The following is a 22,955-nucleotide window of genomic DNA, read 5'->3' as shown; positions in this document are numbered from 1 at the left end:
AGTCAGCAACAAAGCCTGGCGTCTGTACAAGAATGTCCCTGCTCACGAACAGACATTTGACAGTAGATAGTTATTCATTTGAACCTCCCAGAGACCATGTTTCCAATAATTTTGATCAAAGCGACGCGAAATCCTGGTCTTGCCGGCGAATCGTCCGAAACACATCCACCTGACTTCGACGTTACCGAAGGAAGGGGGGAGGAAAACCTCGAGATACGACACCCATGCATATGGAATTCCCATTTGGGCGCCCAACGAACGGACCTGCCCGGTTCCGTGCTGAGAGATCCCGACTCTTTCTGGTGGCTTCCATGCCTTGGGTACGCAAAATCGCTGGCGGGCTGGCTGGCTTCTATCACAATTGGCCAACAGGCGTCCGTTAACCCCAATCAACTGACCTTTGCGCGTGCCGGTGGTTGGGCAGCAATCATCTGCATCTCACAGTACTCTGAGTCATACCCCCGCCACCAACATAACAAGGCTGTTCTGAGCACGAGTAAACCTATTTAAGTGGTCTGTTTTGCCTTCCTTGGATCAAAAAACCTTCACTTTCCAATTTCCCCAACAATTGCCCGGTCATTCGCCCTGGGCGTCTTTTCTTTCATTACTGCCAATCTATAGCGAACAGGGACTGCAATATGTGTTTTAAGTACCTGGGTCGGCAGGGCTTTCGCTGTCAGACGTGCAAGAGTGTCTTGCTGCCCCGGACAGTGGGTAAAGGAAACGATTTGGGCAACGCAGGTCGTAAGTATCTGACATGCTGTGACAAGTACGTTTGGCTCGACCCAATTGGGGTATGGGACTGTATCACGCCTTGCCGGACATGTCGTGGTCCGCGCCGTGTGCAGCTTTGGAGAGAAAACTCTGGCGTGGCTTTAGGATGTGCTTATAAAAGCTGTTACGTTCCCAAGCCCTTATCCGAGGAGAAGGCAGAGCGGCTGATCAGGCGCTGTCTGACCGAGGTAAAGAGAGGCTTGAAGTCTCTAGATTTGAGTCGGGGAATGCTGAGGGGGTTGGAGGAGGCATGTCGCCGTCGCGAGCTGGAGCGACAGTGGATTGAGGCTATCGAGATGCAGGAGTTTCTACGACTGTGATGAAAGTATCGGGAGCACCAGTCGCGGAAGATCCGGTGCAATGGTCCATCCCAAGTCAAAAGGTGAGGGGACCAAAAGCCTTTACGGCTGAGCAAGGTCTTCCGGTGTGTCCGTATCGCGTACGTGGGTCATGGATTGATTGAGGAACGAGGACTGGCACTGGGAATTTGTTATGTCAGATGTGCCTGATGGAAGCACCACCGGTAAGCAGAAAGCCGAAGCTTTGGTTGCATCAGTCGGCTGCAGTGGGATCTCTTGATTGTGATCTGGTTTGGGTAGTTTGATCTTCGGAATATTTCGCGCTTGGAATTTATGCTTTGTTATTGTCTCAACTGTGCCTGTCATCGCTAGCATTCGCGTTTAATTTATTTTTGCTTCTTGGCAGGTGGACGGCTTCAGGCTTCTCCTGCCTTATTCTGAGCTAGGCATGGTAACCAGTGAAATTTAGAATTCGTCAACGGCGATCGGGTATTACTGTTTGAGGATGCGAGTGAGTACCTAACACATTTTGATCCAACAGGCTAGTTGAGTGTAACTTTCCTACCGCAGCCTGATTAACAAGATTGTGTCAGCATAACTGAGTAATCCGGCCACGTGACGCACCGCGTTGCCAAGTTGCTTCCCATGTTGATACGTTAGTTCCAACCACCAACCACCAAGAGAATTGAGATCACGTTCCATACACCTCACCCCTGAGACCTTAAATTGTTGATAGATTGCAAGACCGTCATCAACTACAGATAAAGAAGCGTAGTCGTCAATTTTGCAGCGCTGAGTAGCACTAGTATAAGATATTGTTTCTTGCTGAGTTAAATATTTTCCGTCTTTGCACAAGCATATATGATTTGTCCGAACAGGAATATTCAGGGTTGAGGCTGTGGACTCTATGACAGGCGCTGGAGAAAGAGAGGCGTATTACTTGTGTGAAAAAGTCATCTGTCTGAATTCAAAAACAGGGCTCTTGGTTGTGTCCATCAAAACGAGAAAACAGGATGTCACAGAATGGTTCGCGCCTGACGCCAGTGTAAATGCTGCTTCGATATCATATCGATAGGGTCATATTGCAGGATAACTCTGAAAAGCTTTTTACCGTCAGGGCTCTGAGGGTTGTCCAAATTCCTCATCTAAGAAGGATTTACTATTAAGATTCTTTATATACTACCCCGCCTTCCAAGGTATTACGATTATGCATCAGAGGCGCAAGAAGTCGTCGTTCGCCCCGCGATTTCCGAGGCAACTTCTCATCAACTCCAATCCTGAGTGCTTGGGGGAACATACCGTTCCGGGGGAGAACCCCCGGACCCCCTTCTTTTCAGCTTCCCAGTACCGCAGCCCCAGTCCAGCACAATCTCAAAATCCACGCCCTCTACCCCCATAAGGACTGAGGTTGAGTGACACTGGGATGCTGAAAAGAAAGGGGGGTCCGGGGGTTCTCCCCCGGAACGCTTACCAGCCGCCCATAAGCCGAGTAAGCGCCGCACACCTACACCCGCTCCTGATTGCCCTCCTCGTCATCCACGGCCTTCCACCCGGTCCCATACCCCCTCCACCCGGTCCCCGCCTGCGCGACCGCAGCAACAAGAATCAAGGCACAACTCCCCAAGAACAACCGCTGCAACGCAGCCTGATAGCTCCCCACGGCGACCGCCCTCTCCACGCCACTCAACCCCTTCACCAACGCCGGACTGCCCACCAACTGCCGGACCAACTCCTTCTCCCTGTCCCCGCCGACCCCGTACTCCTTGAACCCCTCCACCAACCCGCGCCTCAACTCCCTGACAAAGAACCCCCCACCGATGGCGGAGCCAAAACTCCCCGCAAAGCCGCGGCTCATGCCCACCAACGCCCCGACCAGGTAATGCACCTCCGGCACGGTGAGATGCAGCAGATGCGAGAGGGTGTAGTTCAGGAGGGCGCCCACCGCGAGTCCGTGGAGGAAGGTGGCCGCCACAAAGCCTGGGACCGGGGCGGTCGGGGTCGCGAGGAGGGCGAGGAGGAGCGCGGCCAGCGCGAAGAGGCTGTAGCCCAGCAGGCTGGAGAGGTAGTAGCTCTGCGATTGGCGGATGTGTAGCCACCCCGCCAGCACGCCGCCTAGGCCGAACCCCGCGTTCGTGGGGACCAGGATTAGTCCTGCGGAGGCCGGGGTCCAGTCGCGCACGACCATTGCGTAGACCGGGCTGTAGAAGAGGACGGCCCAGCGGGCCATCATCGTTAGGAGGCCGGCGAGGCAGGTGAGGAGCACGCTGCGCTGGCGGATGAGGTGCAGCGGGATGATGGGTTGCGTGGCGTAGTGGGATTCGATGGCTAGGAAGAGGGCGGTCGAGACCAGGAAGGCGAGGATCGGGGTGATTTGAATGGTTGAGGAGGCGAGGCTGGCGAGGAGGAGGGTCACGGAGAGGGTCTGCCTTTGTGAGGATTGCGTTGAGGATGGGGATGGCAGGGTTGGACTTACTAGGGTCAACGCGCCCGCGTAGTCGACCTGGGCGAGCTTGCGCAGTAGTGTGCGCCCGTCCTGCTCATCCTGCGCGGCCGCGGGTGGGACGGGGATGGCGAAGAACATGATCGGGGCGAGGAGGAGGGTGATCGGGGCTTGGATCCAGAAGATGAGACGCTGCGTTGCGGTTAGTAGCAGGAACAGCTTCGCCACGAACGCATACCCACCCATCCGTAGACCGTGGTCAGTAGGCCCGAGAGAACGGCCCCGGACGCGATCCCCGTCGTCATGGCCGCGCTGATCAGGCCCAGGAACAGGCCCCTGCGCTTCTTGCTCGTCAGGTCCAGCGTCAGCACCAAGGCCGTCACGCTCTGGCCGCCCGCGCCACAGCCCGCGATGGCTCGTCCGACCAGAAACACGCTCAGATTCGGGGCCGCGGCGGTGACGAACAGACCCAACGCCAGCAGGCTCGAGGTGAAGAAGACGTAGACGCGGGGCGTGAAAATTTGACACAGTCGGCCGGAGAGCGGCGTGATGCTCGAGTAGGCGATCTGGTTGGTCAGCTCCGCATTGACCTGTAGTTGCACAGCTAGACATGAATAAATACCAGAAACACGGAGCTGAACCATGTGGCCACGGAAAAGGCGTCGAACTCGGTGGCAATGGCCGATTGAGCGGTGGTCATCGCGGTGATTTGGGTGGCTGCTCGGTCAGCCTCTGTGTATTCCCTGACAAACGAGTGTGTACTGTACCTTGAATAAACAACAGCAGACCCATGGCCACCATAATCGCCGAGCCCTGGAAGACAGTCACTGGGACGCGGGGCGCATCGGGCACATCTTCCAAACGGCCCAGAAGGGGCGTCTGTTCTGACGGTACGGGTTTCTGTTGAGTAGCGGCGGTCATTGTGATTCTTGTGGACGAAAATATCGGTCCATGAGCGGATTGCGCCTCCGGGACATTTTAACGGCGAGGGGCATCTATGATGTGATCTGCGGAGAAAAATGCGGGATGGACGGATGGGGTCTGTACTGCGTGTAACGAATAAGCATGGTTAATTCGCCCAGCAGAAACAGGCAGAGCGCGTCGCCATATCCTGGCACCGATAAGTGATCGCCGTCCAATGGCAAACGCCCCGAGTCGCTCGGACATGTGTCCCTGGGGTCGGCCCAGGCCGAGAATTGGCAGAGGGCGTTGGAGGAGATAGCAGATCCGACGCATCCGCTTATCTGCCATCATTCTGACAGCTCAGAACCTTGCCGGGAGAGATGGCGAGTCAGCGTGCGTGAAATCATGCTGGTACTCAATAAGTTATCACCAATGATGTCAGCGTTTTGTCATTTGATATGTCTGATGTCCGATCAGGTCTGGCTGGACCCTGGTGCATGGCAGTGGTGGAGAGCCTTGGCGCTGCGGCGAAGGTACTTTTGTGCAACCGGTGACTACACTAGTAACAGAGCGTGATCGAGCCGACTTCTGGGGTTGTGTAGATCGGGTTGATAAAGACCCTGCAGCCCAGTGATCTCGTACGCGAGGAAGCAGTTGTAGGCAGGTCAGTCGAGTCTGATAAGGTGGTGGAAGGGTCAGAAGGGCGGCTTCCCGGCAGATGACTTGCTCTGGGATGCATCACCGCACATGACCAGGACATCCTAGGTATTAAAAGGCTGGGATTAGTACTAGAGAAAGACTGAAGAAGCTCACACATGTCCCGTAGCTCTGACATGATCATCAACATGAAGACGATTCTCATTTCCTTATCGTTGGTGGGTTGTATATTCTCAACTGCCACTGCGAACGCCTTTAGCAGAACCAGTAAGCGCCCTTTTTCTGACGAGCGGCATCTGCTCACAATGCAGCCCTCATGCAAAGACCCGAAGACAAGCACCTCAATGCTTTTGACGCAGACAAGACCCCTATCGGAGGCCTGGAAGATTGTACGTCTCGTTCAGACCCCTTTATCCACGCAGTCGCAGATCCCACTGACCACTGGCCCCAGCCTGCTACGTATGCTCCTCGCCCTGCTCCTCAGCCGTCTGCTGCCACGGGCGATACCCCCAATGCTGCAGCGACGGCGTCTACTGCTACTGCTGTCGAGACTAGTTTCGCTGTCGAGGTTAAGATTCATATGTCACACAATAATAACAATAAGATTAATATCTGGCCCTGCACGACCCCAAACCATGCTAGAAACACTCCCACCCCGTCAGCCCAGACTGCACCGTACAGTATCTCGTAGCTACGCCCACTCCGGCTCCCCAAAGCGATCCACCGGCCCGAAGGCCTGGTACAAAGGATCTAGCCACCGATCCACGATCCACAGAAACCCATTCGCGGCCTTCACTTGCGTCACCAGCCCGGCATTCATCACGAAGACAGCCGCGTCCTCCTCCTCGCGGGTCACCGTGATATTCAGCCCCGTCACATCGCTGGCCACCGACAGCGAGCTCTTGCCCTTGAGCGTGCGACTGTCGAACTGCTCGCCGCCGCTATCGACCCAGCCGTACTGCCACAGCAGCGTGTCGAAGGGGCTTTTATACGGCGAGACCAGCGTATCTTTACCACCACCATTATCAGCACTCATCGGAGTATTCATTGCAGCATCCATCGCAGCATCCAGGAAAGTAAACTTACGAAACACAGGAAGGATGGTGGGCATCAACTCAAACGCCTCATTGCGCGGGACCACGAAGAACTGTTTCTCGGACGACTGGCGCGACAGGCGACGGATCGTGTCCGGGGAGTTGACCGACAGGATCTGCGAAGCGTTAACCAGACGGGCGTCGGATTGCACGAACGCCCCGATGGTCAGATCGGTGGATTCGTACGACGGCGCCGTGGTGCGGTTGCTCGGCCCCCCGCCGTAGACCAGGAACGGGTCGACGAGCTGGTCGATCTCGTGGATCAGCCCATTGTCCGCCGGGAGGTCGGCTTTGACGATCGCGGCTTGGTCGTCGATGCGCACGGTCCCGTTTGCGGAGGTGGTCGCGTCGATGTAGTACCCCTGCACTGTTTTGGTGAGCACCCCCCGGTGGAATTGGGCGGTGGTGTTGGAGAGTTGTAGGGCGGTCGCGATGCCTCCCACGGCGCTGTCGGCGGATACACTGGCGAGTTCGGCGGCGGTTAGGCGGGCTTCGATGATGTGCGTGCGCAGGAGGGCTTCGATGAGGGGGTACGCTGGTTGGGTTAGGAGGATGTCGTAGATCGCTGAGGGGATCTTGGCCCATGCCTGTGAGTACCATGACATTGGGTTAGATTGATAGCATGTGAGAGGCTGGAGAGGGGAGGGGAGGAAGGTACAGCGTTAGTCGGAGCCAGGAAAGTGTAGTTGCGCGTGTCGGTGTCATAGTTGAACCGCTTCGTGAACATCGGGTTGATCTCCACGATGCCCCCCGTCATATTGTACACATGCGCGTACGTGGAGAGCTCGGGAATCTCGAGCAGAGTGTCCATCAGTGGGGCAGCCACTGCAACTTTGGTGAGGATTGCAGCTAGAAATGCGATTGCTGGAAGGGATAGCATGGCTGCTGTAGAGGTGGCAAAAGATGGATGCTTCCAAGGACTGCATCTACATCCGACCCACAAGTCGGACTGATCAGCAGATATAAGATTCCAATCCAGGGGTATGAGAGTCTGACTGTGGAGGGGGTATATCTTCTTCCGTCCAACAACCTATGTTACTGTCATGGGTCCTACTGGTGGGTCACATCCCCGATGCGGCATGAGTGTGCGTTGGTCACATTAGTGGCGTCCTTCTCGGAGCTTAAAGCAAACAAGAGATCTCTCCAGAGAGAAATCTACTTGGCAGCTCTTAGGCGAGGTCTAAAACCGAGCGGGCCTCGGAGATAAAACTAGTTCGCCTCCACATGAAATTAGAGACACCTAAAGATCAAATTCATTCCTCATATGATCCATCCTCTATCTGGGTCTTTTGGGGTTCTCGGCCTTGAACCGATCATAAGATCACCAATGGGCAGTTCGATGTAGCTGACAAAAAGCAAACATCGCAAGCATGTTACGCGTCATCTTATGCTGTCAGACATTAGTGCAGGCCCGATAAAGCAACCTCGCCCGTCGGCTCGCTTAGACGACACCCATCGGACTTCCGATCGCGTCCAAGCCACCAACATTGCTAGAGATACCAAAGGTCCCTGAGACTGTCACCTCCTAGGTTGGCAAGAAAAGAAATCTGAGCCCCAGAGCATGCTTGAGTATCTATTCCTTCTCCTCAAACTCGATCTGGTAGCCTTGTTGGCCCAGAAGCTTCACAGCCAGAGATCCAGCCTCTGACTCGATCATGCTCTCAACCACACTTGCGGCGCACGTCATCATCTCACCGCTGAGTACCTCGTCCTTCTCGGCCAGGAATCTTGTTCAGCTGATGTGTCCCCCCAGCAGCCATGAAAAAATGCCCCACGAGAAACGGCAGCTCGGTCTCGTCCTCGAGGGAGTCGGCCCCATGTACCCTGCGCAGATGGGGATCACACATGTCTCGGACCATACGAAGTAGCCGCCAGCAGTTTCTGTGTAAGGCCAGATAATCGAACGTGAATTCCGGCGCTTCGTTGTGAATCGTGTCTCGCAAGGTCTCAAGTAATTCGACGACGGTGAGTTGACAAGTGGAGCACTTCTTGGTAGGCGGCTTGCCTCTATCGGTGCGAGTGGCACGATGCTTTGAAACAGATCGATCTACTTGTTGATCATTGTTCCATGCAGCCGACTTCGCGAGAATTGTCTCGAGATCGGATTCAGTGAATCCGCTCGGCGTCAATCCTTCACAGTGTCGACTGAAGAACATCCGCGAGACGGGAGCGACAGGCTGCATGCGCCTTGGCCCGGCCTTTGATCCAGGTAGCCTAACGCTATGACGCCGGTTGCGAGCGAATGCTGCCGCGGAAAGGCCGATGGAGAGACTGTATTGCTTAAAATACTCGCTAGGCTGACAAGGCGGGGTACCGACGAAAATCTCATTATGCCAACTCAGGGCAAGTTCCATGTCAGCCCAGTGCCTCGTCAGTAACCCTTCCTGCCGCAAAGCGTTGCAGAGATGGGCCGCGTACATAATCGCCCCCCATGTGCCCTGAAAAGCCATGGCGAAGTCCTGGAAGCGAGCCTTGATATAGTATGTCAGAATCCCACAGAACAACGGGTGCCACTTCATAAGTTTGAAGCACTCAGAGGGCCTCCAGACATGGTTCCTCTCCTTTGCGGTCTGCGTGAAGTCGGAATCCACCCACGCGGAGATGAACTCGAGAAAACGCTTGATCCGTGCGTCATATTGCTCGGGCCACGATACAATGCGGAGGTGCGCAAAGAATTCCTGGCTTAGCTCGAGCCAGCTCTGAATAGATTTGGCTGTGTTGGCGAGATCCGCAAACCCACTTTCCACATCCCCCCCAAGGCAATGGTGAATGTCAAGAAAGATTTGACACGCGAACGCCAGCCAGAGCGGAACCTGGTGCGTGTCGAACATCTTTCGTATCCCCCGCGTGACTTCGTCCTCGTGTGGCTCCGGCTGCCGGAGGAGGAGATGTAGATACACGAATTCGGAGAGTACCTCGTTTATGACCTTCATGTCCTCCTCAAATCTGTCCCTTGCACTTTTCCGCGCCCAGTCGCTCGCCCTGTCGCAGGTGGGAAAGGACCTCTCTTTTCATGGAAGAAAGCTGTGTTTGTCGACGAGAGGATGGAAAGAATTCAGGTAGACAAAGGTGGGTATAAACAGTGACTCGGCAATGTTGTAGGTTCGGAAGTTAAAAGGGTCTCCGGGCCGCTCCCGGTGCATCGGATCCTCGCCGACCATGTCAGTGATCCCCTCAGAGAGACTGATCAACAGTGCGATCGACCCTCCATGTTCATTCAGAAGGGCCTGGATTTCCTCCTCCAAATGTTGGGCGAAGTCGATGGCACAATTTGTCATGAGGGACACCGCCACCAGATCGAACGTACGCAGTTTGTAGCCCTTCCAGGTTCGTGCGATGACGGCTCGGATCTTTCGCAGATCCTGAAGCAGCAGGATAAAGGCAAAGAACACTTCTTCGTAGTCGTGGAGGCGCTCGGCTTCATAGTTGACCTCTGGCTTTTCGGTTGCTGGGGCGGGGATAGCAACATCCGGGGCTTGCAAGAACGCCTCGGACGGCTCATGAACTTCTAGGCCTTCGAATCGATTCGCCAGGTTGTTGGCCTTGTGGTCTGTGACATTGTCAATCGAGGGGTCTTCTACATTCTCATCTGACATTCGAGGCTGTAGAGCCTGCCGGACGTGTTCCAGAATCCCGATAAAATACTCGTGTCGGTAGGAGGATTCTCGCGATTCGAGGTTTGTTGAGAATTTGGCCCGGGCCTTGTTGCCATGCTCGCGTCGCACTGAGATGGCTCGGTCAAGGACCGTCACAAAACTTGCTGGCACGCGAATCACCGGCTTGGTTGATGCAGCGATATATGCGAGGTCGACGAAATCCTTCAAGGCGAGAATGTGTTTAGCAGCTTCGGATGTTGTCGATTGAGAGCCAGTGGATGCAGCTTTGGTGGCAGCCTCGCGAGCCAACTTCCTTGCTTTTCCTTCGAGACGCTTAGAAGGACCTGGAGTTGCAGCCGAGGGTGGGTTGTTGGTTGTAGAGGTTGGATTGGCTGTGGCTCCAAGTTTATCCACAGGGAAGCCACAGCTCTTGGCAGTCGCGACGAGCCATGTCGCTACTGTGTCGGTGTCCGCTTTGTATTGCAGATAACTGCTTTTCATGAAAGTGGAGACCATGTCTGAAGTTGTTTGTTGTCTTTCTTGCTGCAGACAGAAATTTCATCATGCATGATGGAAAGTGATACGTGATGAGTATGTGTGAGTGGAATTGTACTCCCTGTTAATGTAAACATAGATCCGTGAAAGCGGTGTATGCTATTCTGCCAGGATCAATCAGCAGGCGGTAAGCGGTGACACGCGGCGCCAAGCAGTGAATAAGCCACGGCTGCCTCAGGACACAAGGCCCCAGGCACCAGGACACCCGCGGAGATCTTCAGTCGCGCCGCTCCGTTTCATCCCCCAACCACTCTCTCCCTTGGTGCAACACCAGTCTTCTTTAACTTCATCCAATTTCAACACAAACACCGCCATCATGCCACGCGCCGTCCGAGGTAATGACTATCACCTCTTCTGTATCTGGCTCTCACGTCCCAGCTAATCACCCCATCCTCACAGGAGTCCTCATCGAATGCGACCCGTCCGTGAAAGCCATCATCCTGAAATACGACGAAGAGCGCCACGACTACATCGTCGAAGACCTCGATGACGACCGCCACCTCGTGATCAAAGAGAGTCAGCTGCAGAATCTCAAAATCCGACTGGGAAAGGTAGGAGATGTCTTCAATTTTGTGTCGACCTGTCGTACTAATGGTCCTAGGAACTCGACGATAAGGTCATGCAGCCGGAGGAATCGGAGTCGGAGTGATCGTCCACCTGTTTGTACTCGGATATTGGAATGGCGCTTGCGGCTGGTTTGTGATGGTGTGAGGGCGGGCATACTAGGAGGGGAGGGTCGGTTGCGCTTAAGGGTTCCAGTTAGCACCCCACGCCAGATGCTTGTGCTGTGGTGCTTGTCGGAACCAGGATCACTGCAATGTCCCCATGGGAAGCAAAGAATGGGATGGCAGTGGTCGATATGGGAATTTTATACGGTCGGCTCCCTCCGCCGACAGGGACCTGGCACCCGTGAGAGACACCAAGTCCCGGAGCCAGGCTGCACACGAATCCACAACAGCTGGCACTGTTGACTGTCACTTGGATTGCGATGCTTGGAAAGGTCCAGTCTCGCTTACGTCGGTCCCAATCGGCGACAGCTATCTGTGACGGGGGTATATTCGCCATCGCCATCGAAGCATTGATCCTTGCCCCGGGGCTTTTCCCCAATTTGTGATTACCGGAAGATCATTGAAATGAGTGGACAACAAATCGGACGGGTCTCCAGTCATACTGTCAGCTGAAACCTCATCGTCGAGTACCTGATGCACACGCGTTTGCTGGTGGTTCCAATCAGAGAACTTGATTCCCGAGACGATCAGCCAATATCGTGAGCCTCTCACGAAGACAAGCCGTCTATTCACATTCAGCGTTAGCGGTCTATAGTTCAGTACTAGGAACCTATCAATCGCAAGCTGGCAGTGGAAAACACCATAACTGCTTCCATCCGTACTTTGCAACCTTTTCTGATATACTAACACAGTCGTCGACCCAAACTGGAATCTCTCATCAGGAAACAGTGGAGTTTTTCATGGTATGCCAATTTGTCGATGCTGACAGCTGTCGGGAGTCTGTCGATCACTTGACAGAAACGCGGAGCCACGCTAGTCAGTGTGATTGCCTGTCCGACTCTCAGCCGAAAGCTTAGCCTCATTCGCTGTATCTACCGAGGCTTTCAGGATCTACGTAGTGTACAACCACTCTCATGCCGCATTCATTTCCATCATAGAAACAAACCTCATGGACGTTTTGAGACGGCGATCTCGTTACAGAAGGAGTGGAGGAATAACATATCGTATAATATAGGTAAGTTACTGTGTACATCGCAGTCTGTAGTCTAACTCGATATCACGAACCCCACACCACGCACCGCAGCCGGCCCGACTGCCCAATAAGCCAGCCGCCAAAGCCGTGGTAATCACCCCAAGCACCAACCCCGATAAGCCCGGCGATCCGATAACGGCACGCCATCCCATCGTGCGCCCACTTTACCCCACCGCACGTACATCACCGCGCGGCGTATACAAAAACCCCCACACCCACACCCCACCCTAAACAAATTTCTCCCATCATCACCAGGCCAAAAGCCCCCAATCACCAATCCTCCTCTTAGGCAATCATCACCACAAAATCACACGAACGAAGAAAATGACCACCCCGGAGGAAACCCACCGCGCGACCTCCCTCCAAGAAGCCCAAGACCAAGCCCTCACGCTCTTCGCCGCCATCGAACCCCTCATCGTGCCCGGCATCACCGAAAAGGCCCTGAGCGACAGCATCCACCGCCTCGGCGCGGAGCACCACAACGTGCGCACCCACTGGCACAAGCGCCTCGTGCGCAGCGGGCCCAACACCCTGCGCCCCTTCGCCGACAACCCGCCGGACCGGACCCTTCTCGCCGACGACATCCTCGTCATCGACCTAGGCCCGGTGTTCGAAGAGTGGGAGGCGGATTTCGGCCGCACCTACGTTCTCGGCCATGATCCCGCCAAGCTGGCGCTCCGCGATGCACTAGAGGGGATCTGGGTCGCCGTGAAGGAGGAGTTCGATCGGCGGCCGGAGATCACCGGGGCGGAGTTGTATGCGATCGCAGAGCAGAAGGTCAAGGAGGCCGGGGAACGGGAGGGGTGGGGGTGGGTGTTTGGGGCGGAGATCGCGGGTCATATCGTCGGCAGCTTTCCGCATGAGCGCATCCCGAATGATCGCATCAGTCTGTATATTACCCCGGGCAATGGGGAGAGGATGCGGGGGAAGGGAAAGGGGGGGTGGGAGAGGCATTGGATCTTGGAGATTCATGTGCATGATAAGGAGCGCGGGTTTGGGGGGTTTTGTGAGCGGTTGTTGACCGTTGGCTGAACTTGGTTGGTGGAATTTGTGTTGTGCTTGGGCGGTTGGTATGTTATAGATAAAATGGATGAATGAACGGATATATGAACGACCCCTATGAGATGAGCCTCCTTGTATTCTACACTTGCATTGTATTGTCCGTAAAAAAGGTGACCCACCAGAAAGAAGGCGACGGTGGCTCAACCCGAACCATCCCGTCGCGACTGGAAGTCCCGACGAATGCCCGCCACCGACGGCGCCAAATACGCAGGAATCGGGCCGTGCCCTGTAAAGGTGTGGTCGGTGCAGGGATCGACACGCAACCCAGGGCCAGGCGGGAACAGTCCCATCAGATCGAGCTCGTCGAACATCTCCCGAAACTCCGCCTTGACCGCGTCCGAGAATCCGTCCTGGTCGTAGAACCACAGGGCCTCGCGGAACAGGCTCAGGATGGTGCTGTATGGCTTGATCATGTTGCGAGGTTGCAGGTCGACCTGGGAGTCTCCATTCTGGGACGCGGACGGGTGGTCGTTGTACCAGAACATGGCGATGTGCTTCAGCTCGGCGTGCCAGTAGGCCTGCGGCACGCCGGCGCGCGTCGCCAGGTCGCGGCTCAGGTTGATCAGCACCGTCTCCGCCCACGTCCGCTGCGTGTAGGTGACCACGGGGCAGTTCCAGAGCCGGCAGATGATGGGCTCACGCGATTCAATGTAGCAATGGCTGTTTTCGAGCTCGGTCCGGCGAGGCGGGGTGGAGAAGAACCAGAAGAGGTCCTCCTGCGGGTAGAGGAGGATCGTCAGGCCGTAGGCATCGTTAGGAGCGCCCGCACTGCCTGGCGGGGGGAAGGAGGGGATATCCTCATCAAGATTCATTGCATCCGGGTCCTGTGGCTGGGTCAGTTGTGTCTGGTCCACCTCCATCGCATCGGGGTTCGGTTGCTGGCCTTGAGCGCCCGCACCGGCTGGCAGAGCCGCATGGTAATGATCCGCCGAGCTGGGGATCTGGGCCAGTGAGCGGGTCAGCTGGCAGTCATCTCCGTAGGGGCATGCGACCAGCCCATGGCGAGTGAGTACTTCGCAGGCTTGGTCGATGAGGTCTTCGGAAATGAGAAACTTGACGGGCATGTTCGTATGGCGGTTAGTGCTCACCAGCCAATACAGTTCGGCGACGGGGGTGTGAAAGTAGCCATACGGAATGCTCTCCTCTTCAAACCACTTCACCACGTTGTCGTCGGGGGACAGGACCTTAAGTGGGATTGCCATGTTGTAGTCTGGATGCTTATGATGCGTTTATGGTAAGTTTCAACTTCAGGATGGGAGGGCGCTTTCTCTGCGAGAAAGCAGCCTGTCTTGCTTTTATAGATCTGTTCATAAGGTCCCAAGCGATGATCTTCGCTAGCCCTTTGTAGATGTCGGAACTTTCCTTCATTTTTGAATGTGCTCTTTGTCATATTCAGTAGCATGTTGCTGTAACAGTTCTCAGAGTAGGTTTCTATCCATTGATCCATTGATAGCAGATAGGTCAGAAGAAGAAAAACTTTGCGCCGTCAGCATCACTGCAATAGTCGTTCCCCCAAGAATCAAGTACCTCACTAGCCAGAGAGAAAGAACATCCAACAAACAACCACCTTCCTTACACACTGGCCCTCAGCATAGACCCAACCCTGTCCAAGTGCAATGCTTGGCATCACTCTCAGGGCTGGACCCTTAATATCCAACCGACTGCTAAACATCCTCCCCACGACCAATCTCAATTGACATCGCACTCACACACTCAAGACCAGTGAAAATAGCTCAAACCTCGGGCACAGCTCGTACCCTGAGGTAATGTGCCCCCCGTCCTTCTGCAAGGTGTCACCTGGCCTCGTGCCGCACCAATCCCGCCTCCGCATTCACTGCAACCACCCACGGTTCGCCTCTTAAGTCAACCGCATTGATCGCACCACGACGTCATGCAATCCGCTGCATCTTCATTGTTTCGATTTCCCCGCCTTACTTAAATCCCATCCCAACCCCAGATTCTGCACGACTTTATCCAACCCATCCAATGCAGCCTTGGTATACATCCTGAAAAATCATCTATCAACCACGAGCCCACAATCTCAGAAATATGGAATCCAACCCCCGCAAACTCTCCGGATCCTACCACCTCACCGGCGCGGACATTGTCGAATCGATCGACGATCTCGGCTCGGACGGCCGATGGGAGGAGCTGACTGCCAAGCGCGCGGCCCACCAGACCGCGGCCGCCGACATGCCGCAGGGCAGCGAGCGCACCGGCTTCACCAGTAATAAGGTGCCCGATCGGGCGCAGTCGTTCCGGCCGTACGATCCGAAGGGGGCGATGGGTATGCCTGTCTGTCTGCTGTCGTATTGACACTATGGCTAATGTGGGTGGTCGGAATAGGCACCGAGCAGAGCGAGGATATTCATCCTCATGAGTAAACCAAACCGCTGGTGGCCGGGTACGGAGCGTCGCGTTCTGGTGCGTCTAGCATAGGACTCTACAGATCCCGCGCAGGTGGAGATGCTGGTTTGGAAAATTGATGATTGATGATGTAGTATATGTGCGATGTGTGTAGTCAGATTAGTCAGTGAGATGTGAATGCTATTCGAAATCTGAGTTGTGTTGCGCTTGCTGGGTATTGTTCATTCTGCTCGGAAAACCACTTGGTAAATCTCCTGATGCATCCCGCATCCGCCCTGTGGATTGCCCGCGGTCATACGACAAACGCAACACACAAAGATCCATCCCACCACAATATCAATCTTCTAGTAGATCATACTCCACCCGCTCCTTAACCAACTTACACAATGGTCGCACCCTCACCAATCTAGACCCCATCCTTGTCAACCCCAGGGCGTAGACAGGGAACGGATTTCCCAAAGCAGACTAGGGTAACCCTACTTTCCCCGCGGTAAACTCCACACTGGGGTGGAGCAATCCTCGCACCGTCCCCCCGAAATGGGCCAAATCTTCCGAGGCGCCGGAAAACTCCTGCCACCGCCCACGAAAAAGAGGGCGAGTATATAACCGCGCGCTTGAGGCTGGATTCTTTCCCAGTGCAGCCCCCGGTATCTTCAACAGCACAGCATACAATTACCCTGCCACTCCTCAATTGCATTCGCACTTAAACAAACCTAGCACAAAACCGCCACCCGGCCATCACCATCAAGTTCAGCTCCAAGCACCGAAAAGAAATAAAAAAAATGTCCCTCATCATCCTCGGAGGCGGCATCATCGGCCTCTCGACGGCCTACTACGCCTCGCTCGCCGATCCGACCCGCACAATCCAGATCGTCGACTCGGCCTCGGCCCTCTTCCAGTCCGCCTCGGGCTTCTCGGGCGGCTTCATCGCCAAGGACTGGTTCTCGGACGATGTCACCTCGCTCGCCGACCTCTCCTTCCGCCTGCACCAGTCCCTGGCGGATGCGCACGGCGGCCGCAAGAAATGGGGCTACAGCGCTAGCCAGGCGTTCGGCGTGACGATGGACGAGCTCGACGCGCACGGCCGGAAGACCGGCGGGAAGGTGCGCGGGGAGGACTGGTTGCTGTCGGGCACGAGTCGCGCGGAGGTGGCCAAGCAGTTTTCCCCGTCTTCTAGCGTCACCAGCAAGGGCAAAGGGGAGAAGGATGGGCGGTTGGATGGCAAGGGCACGCCGACGTGGATGAATCGCCCGGCGGAGTGCGTGGTGGAGGAGATCTCGAGTGACGCGGGGTGCGCGCAGGTCGACCCCAAGGCGCTGGTGGAGTGGTTGCTGGTGCAGTGTCGGGAGCGCGGGGTGGAGATCCTGCTGGATACCCGCGCGACGGGGTTCAAGGTGGACCGCGAGGGCCGGATCGAGGCGGTGACGGCTGAGCAGCGCATGTCGGTGCACAGCACCCCCGTCGAGATCTCGTTGCCCTGCAAGGATCTCGTCATTGCCGCCGGGTGCTGGACCCCCCGCGTGTTCCAGACGCTGTTCAAGCGCAAGATGGCGGTCGGGATTAATGGGCTCGCCGGGTATAGTGTCATCGTGCGCTCGCCGCGGTATACCCGCTCCGTGGCGCAGAAGGACCATTCGATTTTCTGCGCCCCCGGCCCGCAGTGGGAATTTGCGCCGGAGATGCTCGGCCGGGTGAATCACGAGGGGGTCCCTGAGATTTACATCGCGGGGCTGAATAGTGATCAGATGCCGTTGCCGGAGGTGGCGGGCGAGATTCCGAAGTTGCGGGATCAGAAGCAGGTGGAGCGGTTGCGGGAGGTGGCCCGCCTGTTGACAGGCAGTGATGCATCGACGAAGAGTGATTTGGAGATTGTCAGTGAGGGCTTGTGTTTCAGGCCGGTTTCGACGACAGGCTCTCCGATTATCTCGCCAGTCACGGGGGCTGTGAGCAGCGCTGGAGGCAGGGTGTATGTGGCCAGCGGACACGGCCCGTGGGGCATCACTCTGGCCTTGGGAACGGGTCAGGTCGTTTCCGAGCTCTTGACCGGCAAGACCCCCAGTGCTGATATCAGCAAGTTGGCGCTGAAGCAGGATGTGTCTTTGCTGAGGAGTCAGTTGTAAAGATTTGGTGTCTGTCTTATTAGCGTGTTTTGTTCGTACTGTCTTAGTCTTCTAGACCCTTTGCACTACAACTGTACTCCAGCGCTAGACCAGGGTCGCGCTGATTTATGATAGAATGTCATCGATTTTGAAATGTGATGCACATAGCTCAATTCTCTTAGGCCTAATCAATGGAGCAAGTCGCGTTCGAAAGTAGCTGAATGTACAATACAACTTGGTAATACCCGCAGAATCAAATAATCGGCCGGGTTGAAATTTCGATAAATCTAAGGGTTTAGTATGACAAGGAAGCGCCACGGAGACCTGCTGGCAGGGCTAAAAATAGAGTGTCACTGCGGCCTATGTTTTGGGAAGCAGAAGGTATCCCGACAGAACATCACTGGCCGGCTATAGTTGCGATGAGATGGCTAGTCGGCCTTCCCAGTATTCTATGCACGAAGACCCGTAAGTAGTTTGTTCTGAGAATCAAGTGCGCATCAATAGGTGGGTTCAGAACTGCCTGGTTGCGTAAAGAGCTATATCATTGAATGATGTGATTATTTACAGGAATATTGACATCTTGAAACGCATGACAACCGAGGCACAACCTCAGAGCATTTGATGATCAAGCCCTAGAGTAAGAGCTGACCTGGTCGAGTTGAGATATTGAAGCAGGTCAGACCTAGAAGTCAAAGCCCCTATGCACTAAGAACCGAGGGTGTAACGGTCTATGGGCTGCCGTGATCCACGCCATCCTGGAACCCTGAGCATAGGCTCGGACTCCGACAATAGCAACAGCCACCTGCTATCCTTCCGAGGGCTCACCCAAATAACTAAGTCGCACAAAATGAATAGACCCTTATTCATAGATTTGCAACGGCACCAGCCCTAATCACAACCCCCGACCGAGTTAAAAGGAGCATCCCCTCCCAGGAACCGATGCCCATTACCCTCTGGCATATCACCACGGCTCACATTACAATACTGCTTCACAGCACGAACACCCTCAAATGACGATGCCGACTTCACTGATTACCGGTGGCACAGGCTTCATCGGCCTGCACGTCGTCAAGCTCCTCCTCGAGAAGGGAGAAGCCGTCCACACCACCGTCCGCAGCCTCAAGAACGCCGCCAAATGCAAGCCGCTTCTCGATCTCCAAGCCCAGTATCCAGGCAGACTTTCTCTGTTCGAAGCTGATCTTCTCCGGGATGGCTCCTTCCGCCCCGCGATGGAGCGCTGCAGCGTTGTCTACCACGTTGCATCGCCATTTCTGGCACCCCCTCAGATCAAAAATGGTCTGAAGGAATGCGTTGAGCCCGCTCTGCAGGGCACTCGCAACGTGCTGGAGTCGGTGAACCAATGCGAGAGCGTGCACCGCGTTGTCCTGACCTCTTCAAGTAAGCCAGCCAGCCCCTCCACCTTGTCTGTTTGCCATCTAACACGCAGTAAAACTCGGCAGTCGCAGCAATGTACAGCGACAGCATCGAAGTCACCCAGATGAAAGACAGCACCCTCACCGAAGCCTACTGGAATGACACCGCTACCGAGACCAACAACCCCTACCACTACTCTAAGGTCGCCGCTGAACGGGAAGCCTGGAAGCTGCACGACGGCCAGCTTCACAAACGATGGGATCTCGTTGTCATCAACCCAGGCCTTACCCTGGGGCCCCCTCTCACCACAGAGTCCACCTCGGGTAGCTTGTTCACAATCGAGAACATCTTCTCCGGCCAGAACAGGCAGGGCACACCCGAGCTATACTACCCCGTCGTCGACGTGCGGGACGTCGCGGCAGCCCACGTCAAGGCCGGGACGAGCAAGACGGCCAACGGTCGGTATCTGATTGCGGGCGATCGCACGGTGGGGTTGCTGGAGATGGCGGAGATCGTGCGACCGATCCATAAGGATCCCAAGGTGTTGCCCACACGCAATCTGCCGAAGCTCATGGTTTATCTGGCGGGGCCATTCATCGGGCTGTCGCGGAGCTGGGTGTCGAGGAACATCGGGATTGATTTCAAGGTGGATAATGGTCGGAGTGTGAGAGAGCTGGGAATGGAGTATTTACCCGTCGAGCAGGTCGTAAAGGATCAGTATGAGGCGTGGGTGAGGATGAAAGGGCACCATTAGGGCCAGCTTCGAAGTGTGGTATCACTTCCAAGTCAGGAGAATATCATTCCGTTCTTAGTAAGTATGCACGAACTCTGAAGAGATAGTTCCTAGGAGAGATTTATACTCGCTAGGCTCTATGCCCATATAGCTCCATTAAGCGAAATAGAGAATCAGGCCGGCCTCAAACATACTCTGGTCCCGTTGCGCGAACACACCGTCAGCGTCAACGACTCCTCCCACGGGCCCAGATCCCGACTCTCCAGCCCCTGAAACTCCTGCGCCAGACGAACCGTCACATATGCCACCTCCGTCAACGCATACTGCTGCCCGATGCAGATCCGTGGTCCCCCGTTGAATGGCAGGTACTCCCATCGCGGCTGCAGCCGCCCATCCTCCCACCGTTCCGGCCGGTAGACCTCCGCGTCGTCACCATAGAAGTCCTTCCGCCGATGCATGGCGTACACGTTATACGCGACAATTGTATCCTTGGGTACAAAGACCGGCGAGAGCCCATCCTTACCACCTCCAACCGGCAAAACCGTATCCCTCACCGCGACGCGATCGTTCATCGGGACGACGGGGTGTAGTCGGAGCGCTAGCATCACAAAGCATCAGCATCAGACCACCTTTCCTAACCACCCACCAAAAGGAAGAACACTCACATTCATTAGCACAATACCTCAAATACCTCAACCCCCTCAGCTCCTCATACGAGGGCAACCGCCCCTCCAACTTCGTCACCACCTCCTGCCTCAATTTCGCCCACACCTCGGGATGTTTCGCCAGCATGAAGAACATATTACTCAGCAGACTAGCCGTTGTATCCCTGCCCGCGAGGAGCACATTCATCAACTCATCTAATATCCGACGCTTATCACTCGTCCGTGACGCCAACTCATGCAAGAAGATATACTTCTCGTTCTTCCTGCCACTACCGCCACCACCACCGCCATCCTGAACAGCACGAACCGCCTCCTCAACGAACGGCATCGCAAACTCCCGACAAACGCGATTACACCGCTCCGCTTTCTGATCGTAGTAAAACCGCCCAAACGGCCCCAGGATCGCGCGCACCGTCATCGCCTCCTGGGCATAGTTGAACGCCTCCGCGAAATCCAGCTCGCTGCGCTGCATCTTCAGACTGCCGACCGACTGCCCAAACAGAAAGTCCGTGGCCGAGTCGATCGTGTACCGGAAGAACAAGTCCTGGAGGTCGACGGCCGTGGCCCCGTCGCGGGGGATGTGCGCTAGTAGGGAGGGGATCAGCGATTCGAAGGCAGCGAGGTCGGCGACCTGGTCCTTTGTGAAATTGGGGCGGATGAGCGCGCGCGAGGCGGCCCAGTGCGCGCCGTCGGTGTCGAAGATCCCTTGCCCCAGTAATGACTGGAAGATGGGGAGGCGGTGGGCCAGCCCGTAGTCTTTGAAGCGGGTGGAGAGGATGGTTCTGATGTTCTCGGGCTCGATGGTGACGATTGTGTATTTCAGGAGGCGGCGCGAGGCGAAGGTGTTTCCGTGGAGTTGGAAGCGCTGTGTGATGGATTCCAGGGCTTTGTGGCGCTTCGCGGTGGTGATGCCTCGGTAGATCTCGTCCAGGCCGAGGATGGGGTCTTTGTTGTTGTAGTGGGTGATGGGTTGGCAGCCATGCTGGTGGGCGAATCGGCGGCGGATGTGTGCGCGGTGAATGCGGGTGAGGAGGAGGATGCTGGTCAGGGTGAGGAGGAGGAGACAGAGGACTATGCGGGTAGGCGGGACGTTGAGGAGGGACTCCATGCTGGGCTTGGAATGGTGCCAAGGGGAGGAGGGAGTTATGGTGCTGGGCAGATGAGATGGTGGAAGTACTTATCATTATGACTAGAGCAGGGTTCGGAGACAATTGCTGTCTCGACTGGAGGTCATGCAGGGGGAGTCAGTCGACGCTACGAGGATATGCAGGGATGTCGATTTGGAGTTTCGACGTCGGCCGGGGATGCAGGCCACCGAAGTGAGATGTGATTGACAACCTAAAGGCTACACGCAGACAATGGATCTGTGCTGAACATCATGCCCAACCTCTTGGTTAAGTTCAGATCACCACTACTGCGGGAAGGGCTAACACATACCAGGTTGGAAGTAAACTCCGGACAAACTCATTATCAAGCGCTTTCGTAGGGATCAAGAGGCGGCCTCTTGATCCACATTCAAATATAACTCACTTGACAGAGAGACAAAAGTGAAGGCTCAGTTGGAAAGGTAGGTTACGGAAAATATTCTAATAAAGTCTCGGATTCGGACGTCCGTTTTCTTGGCAGATCAGCTGCGTTCGAAATGTGTAACGTGAGGTACTGAACAGGGTGAGTTGCATCCTCCATTGGCAGAGATTATCTTGTCGCCCGAATGTGACACATTGGGCCAACTGTGATGACCTCGACGTCATAGCAGCAAGGCCATCTCGCATTTCAGTGAAGAAAGCTCGCTCTACCACCCAATTAGCCTGTTCGAGGCTTGTGGTGACTGTGATAAGCACAGATATTCATCATGCGAGCTGGCCCCTGCGAGTATAAATTACTTGGAGTCTATGTGCCGAAGCAATGGGCGTCTGAGGGTTAGGGCTTGAAGAAACCCTGGAGGCATAAGAACACAACTGCATTGCGCCAGCAGCTGGTCTGACAGGTAATACTGGCGATCTTTTATAGTAGGGCAATGTCAAGAAGTATTATTGATATTAGTATTGGTATAAACCACGCTCCTGCAATCGGAATGATTAGCAAGATACAATGCTGTTTGAGTAGAGCTTCTCTAGGATGAGCAACATTAGGTTCGGCGGGATATCTGTAAGCTTTGCCATTGGGATGAAAGGGAGCCTTTCTTGATAGTGATCCACTATGTATGGATGGGGAGGTTGATGGAGATCTGTGTGATCTTAGATTGAGACGAATTGAGAAGTGATAAAGGCCAAGTCACTTGGCTCGTAGCTGGAGACTGTGTTGAGTAGCCTTGGAGAAGTGGTATCAAGACTCGATGAGGTGACTCACATGCAGTTTCTCTACCTTCCGTCGATGACGATGTGCACGACCAAAATGGATGTCATTTTTCTGCATTAGAGCACTATATATACCTGTCCGTATTCACCTTCCGTAACGCTCGTCCGCACCACGCTTTGTAGTATACGCTTTGTATCTGTGCGCTTTGTATCTATAAGCTTTTTGTCTAGGATAAAATCTCCCTTCGATGCAGCTATGCGCTTTTTATCGAAAATTCA

At 55.1% G+C, this 22,955-nt stretch overlaps 9 protein-coding genes across 9 annotated transcripts; 4 read left to right on the top strand and 5 right to left on the bottom strand.

Moving 5' to 3' along the window:
* Nucleotides 1-2,256: 2,256 nt before the first annotated feature.
* BO95DRAFT_473197 (putative MFS multidrug transporter) lies at nt 2,257-4,638 on the bottom strand. Its single transcript, XM_025589710.1, has 6 exons — nt 4,281-4,638; nt 4,136-4,230; nt 3,756-4,079; nt 3,547-3,705; nt 2,636-3,495; nt 2,257-2,357 (listed from the first exon to the last, which is right to left on the bottom strand). Exons 1-6 carry the CDS (start codon nt 4,432-4,434, stop codon nt 2,339-2,341), a joined length of 1,611 nt encoding a protein of 536 aa, XP_025442733.1. The 5' UTR covers nt 4,435-4,638; the 3' UTR covers nt 2,257-2,338.
* A 1,126-nt stretch (nt 4,639-5,764) lies between these two features.
* On the bottom strand, nt 5,765-7,384 carry BO95DRAFT_495585 (fasciclin domain-containing protein; the record flags this gene model as incomplete). The annotated part of the gene is made up of 3 exons (XM_025590833.1): nt 6,826-7,384; nt 6,160-6,754; nt 5,765-6,081 (listed from the first exon to the last, which is right to left on the bottom strand). Exons 1-3 carry the CDS (start codon nt 7,045-7,047, stop codon nt 5,765-5,767), a joined length of 1,134 nt encoding a protein of 377 aa, XP_025442732.1. The 5' UTR covers nt 7,048-7,384.
* Nucleotides 7,385-7,689: 305 nt separating this feature from the next.
* BO95DRAFT_481817 (uncharacterized protein) lies at nt 7,690-11,039 on the bottom strand (the record flags this gene model as incomplete). The annotated part of the gene is made up of 4 exons (XM_025590223.1): nt 7,690-9,149; nt 9,249-10,306; nt 10,690-10,860; nt 10,908-11,039. 4 exons carry the CDS (start codon nt 11,037-11,039, stop codon nt 7,859-7,861), a joined length of 2,652 nt encoding a protein of 883 aa, XP_025442731.1. The 3' UTR covers nt 7,690-7,858.
* Nucleotides 11,040-12,279: 1,240 nt separating this feature from the next.
* Nucleotides 12,280-13,176, top strand: BO95DRAFT_514058 (M24 family metallopeptidase). The gene has a single exon (XM_025591650.1). It carries the CDS (start codon nt 12,404-12,406, stop codon nt 13,109-13,111), a length of 708 nt encoding a protein of 235 aa, XP_025442730.1. The 5' UTR covers nt 12,280-12,403; the 3' UTR covers nt 13,112-13,176.
* Nucleotides 12,923-14,332, bottom strand: BO95DRAFT_119856 (uncharacterized protein). The gene is made up of 2 exons (XM_025580435.1): nt 14,025-14,332; nt 12,923-13,965 (listed from the first exon to the last, which is right to left on the bottom strand). The coding sequence occupies exons 1-2, from the start codon at nt 14,055-14,057 to the stop codon at nt 13,282-13,284; spliced, it is 717 nt and encodes a 238-aa protein (XP_025442729.1). The 5' UTR covers nt 14,058-14,332; the 3' UTR covers nt 12,923-13,281.
* Nucleotides 14,333-14,867: 535 nt separating this feature from the next.
* BO95DRAFT_388225 (uncharacterized protein) lies at nt 14,868-15,562 on the top strand. The gene is made up of 2 exons (XM_025583554.1): nt 14,868-15,428; nt 15,488-15,562. Exons 1-2 carry the CDS (start codon nt 15,191-15,193, stop codon nt 15,523-15,525), a joined length of 276 nt encoding a protein of 91 aa, XP_025442728.1. The 5' UTR covers nt 14,868-15,190; the 3' UTR covers nt 15,526-15,562.
* Nucleotides 15,563-15,876: 314 nt separating this feature from the next.
* BO95DRAFT_442326 (NAD(P)/FAD-dependent oxidoreductase) lies at nt 15,877-17,801 on the top strand. The gene has a single exon (XM_025586395.1). The coding sequence runs from the start codon at nt 16,291-16,293 to the stop codon at nt 17,626-17,628; it is 1,338 nt and encodes a 445-aa protein (XP_025442727.1). The 5' UTR covers nt 15,877-16,290; the 3' UTR covers nt 17,629-17,801.
* An 822-nt stretch (nt 17,802-18,623) lies between these two features.
* On the top strand, nt 18,624-19,735 carry BO95DRAFT_452804 (NAD(P)-binding protein; the record flags this gene model as incomplete). Its single annotated transcript, XM_025588176.1, has 2 exons — nt 18,624-19,005; nt 19,068-19,735. 2 exons carry the CDS (start codon nt 18,624-18,626, stop codon nt 19,733-19,735), a joined length of 1,050 nt encoding a protein of 349 aa, XP_025442726.1.
* Nucleotides 19,736-19,887: 152 nt separating this feature from the next.
* BO95DRAFT_495579 (cytochrome P450) lies at nt 19,888-21,726 on the bottom strand (the record flags this gene model as incomplete). The annotated part of the gene is made up of 2 exons (XM_025590832.1): nt 20,380-21,726; nt 19,888-20,312 (listed from the first exon to the last, which is right to left on the bottom strand). Exons 1-2 carry the CDS (start codon nt 21,485-21,487, stop codon nt 19,888-19,890), a joined length of 1,533 nt encoding a protein of 510 aa, XP_025442725.1. The 5' UTR covers nt 21,488-21,726.
* Nucleotides 21,727-22,955: the final 1,229 nt, after the last annotated feature.

Source organism: Aspergillus brunneoviolaceus (assembly GCF_003184695.1).
Source record: "Aspergillus brunneoviolaceus CBS 621.78 unplaced genomic scaffold BO95scaffold_30, whole genome shotgun sequence".
Lineage (NCBI taxonomy): Eukaryota > Fungi > Ascomycota > Eurotiomycetes > Eurotiales > Aspergillaceae > Aspergillus > Aspergillus brunneoviolaceus.
Note: the sequence above shows the minus strand (reverse complement) of the source record. Positions and strands in the feature narration are given on the sequence as shown.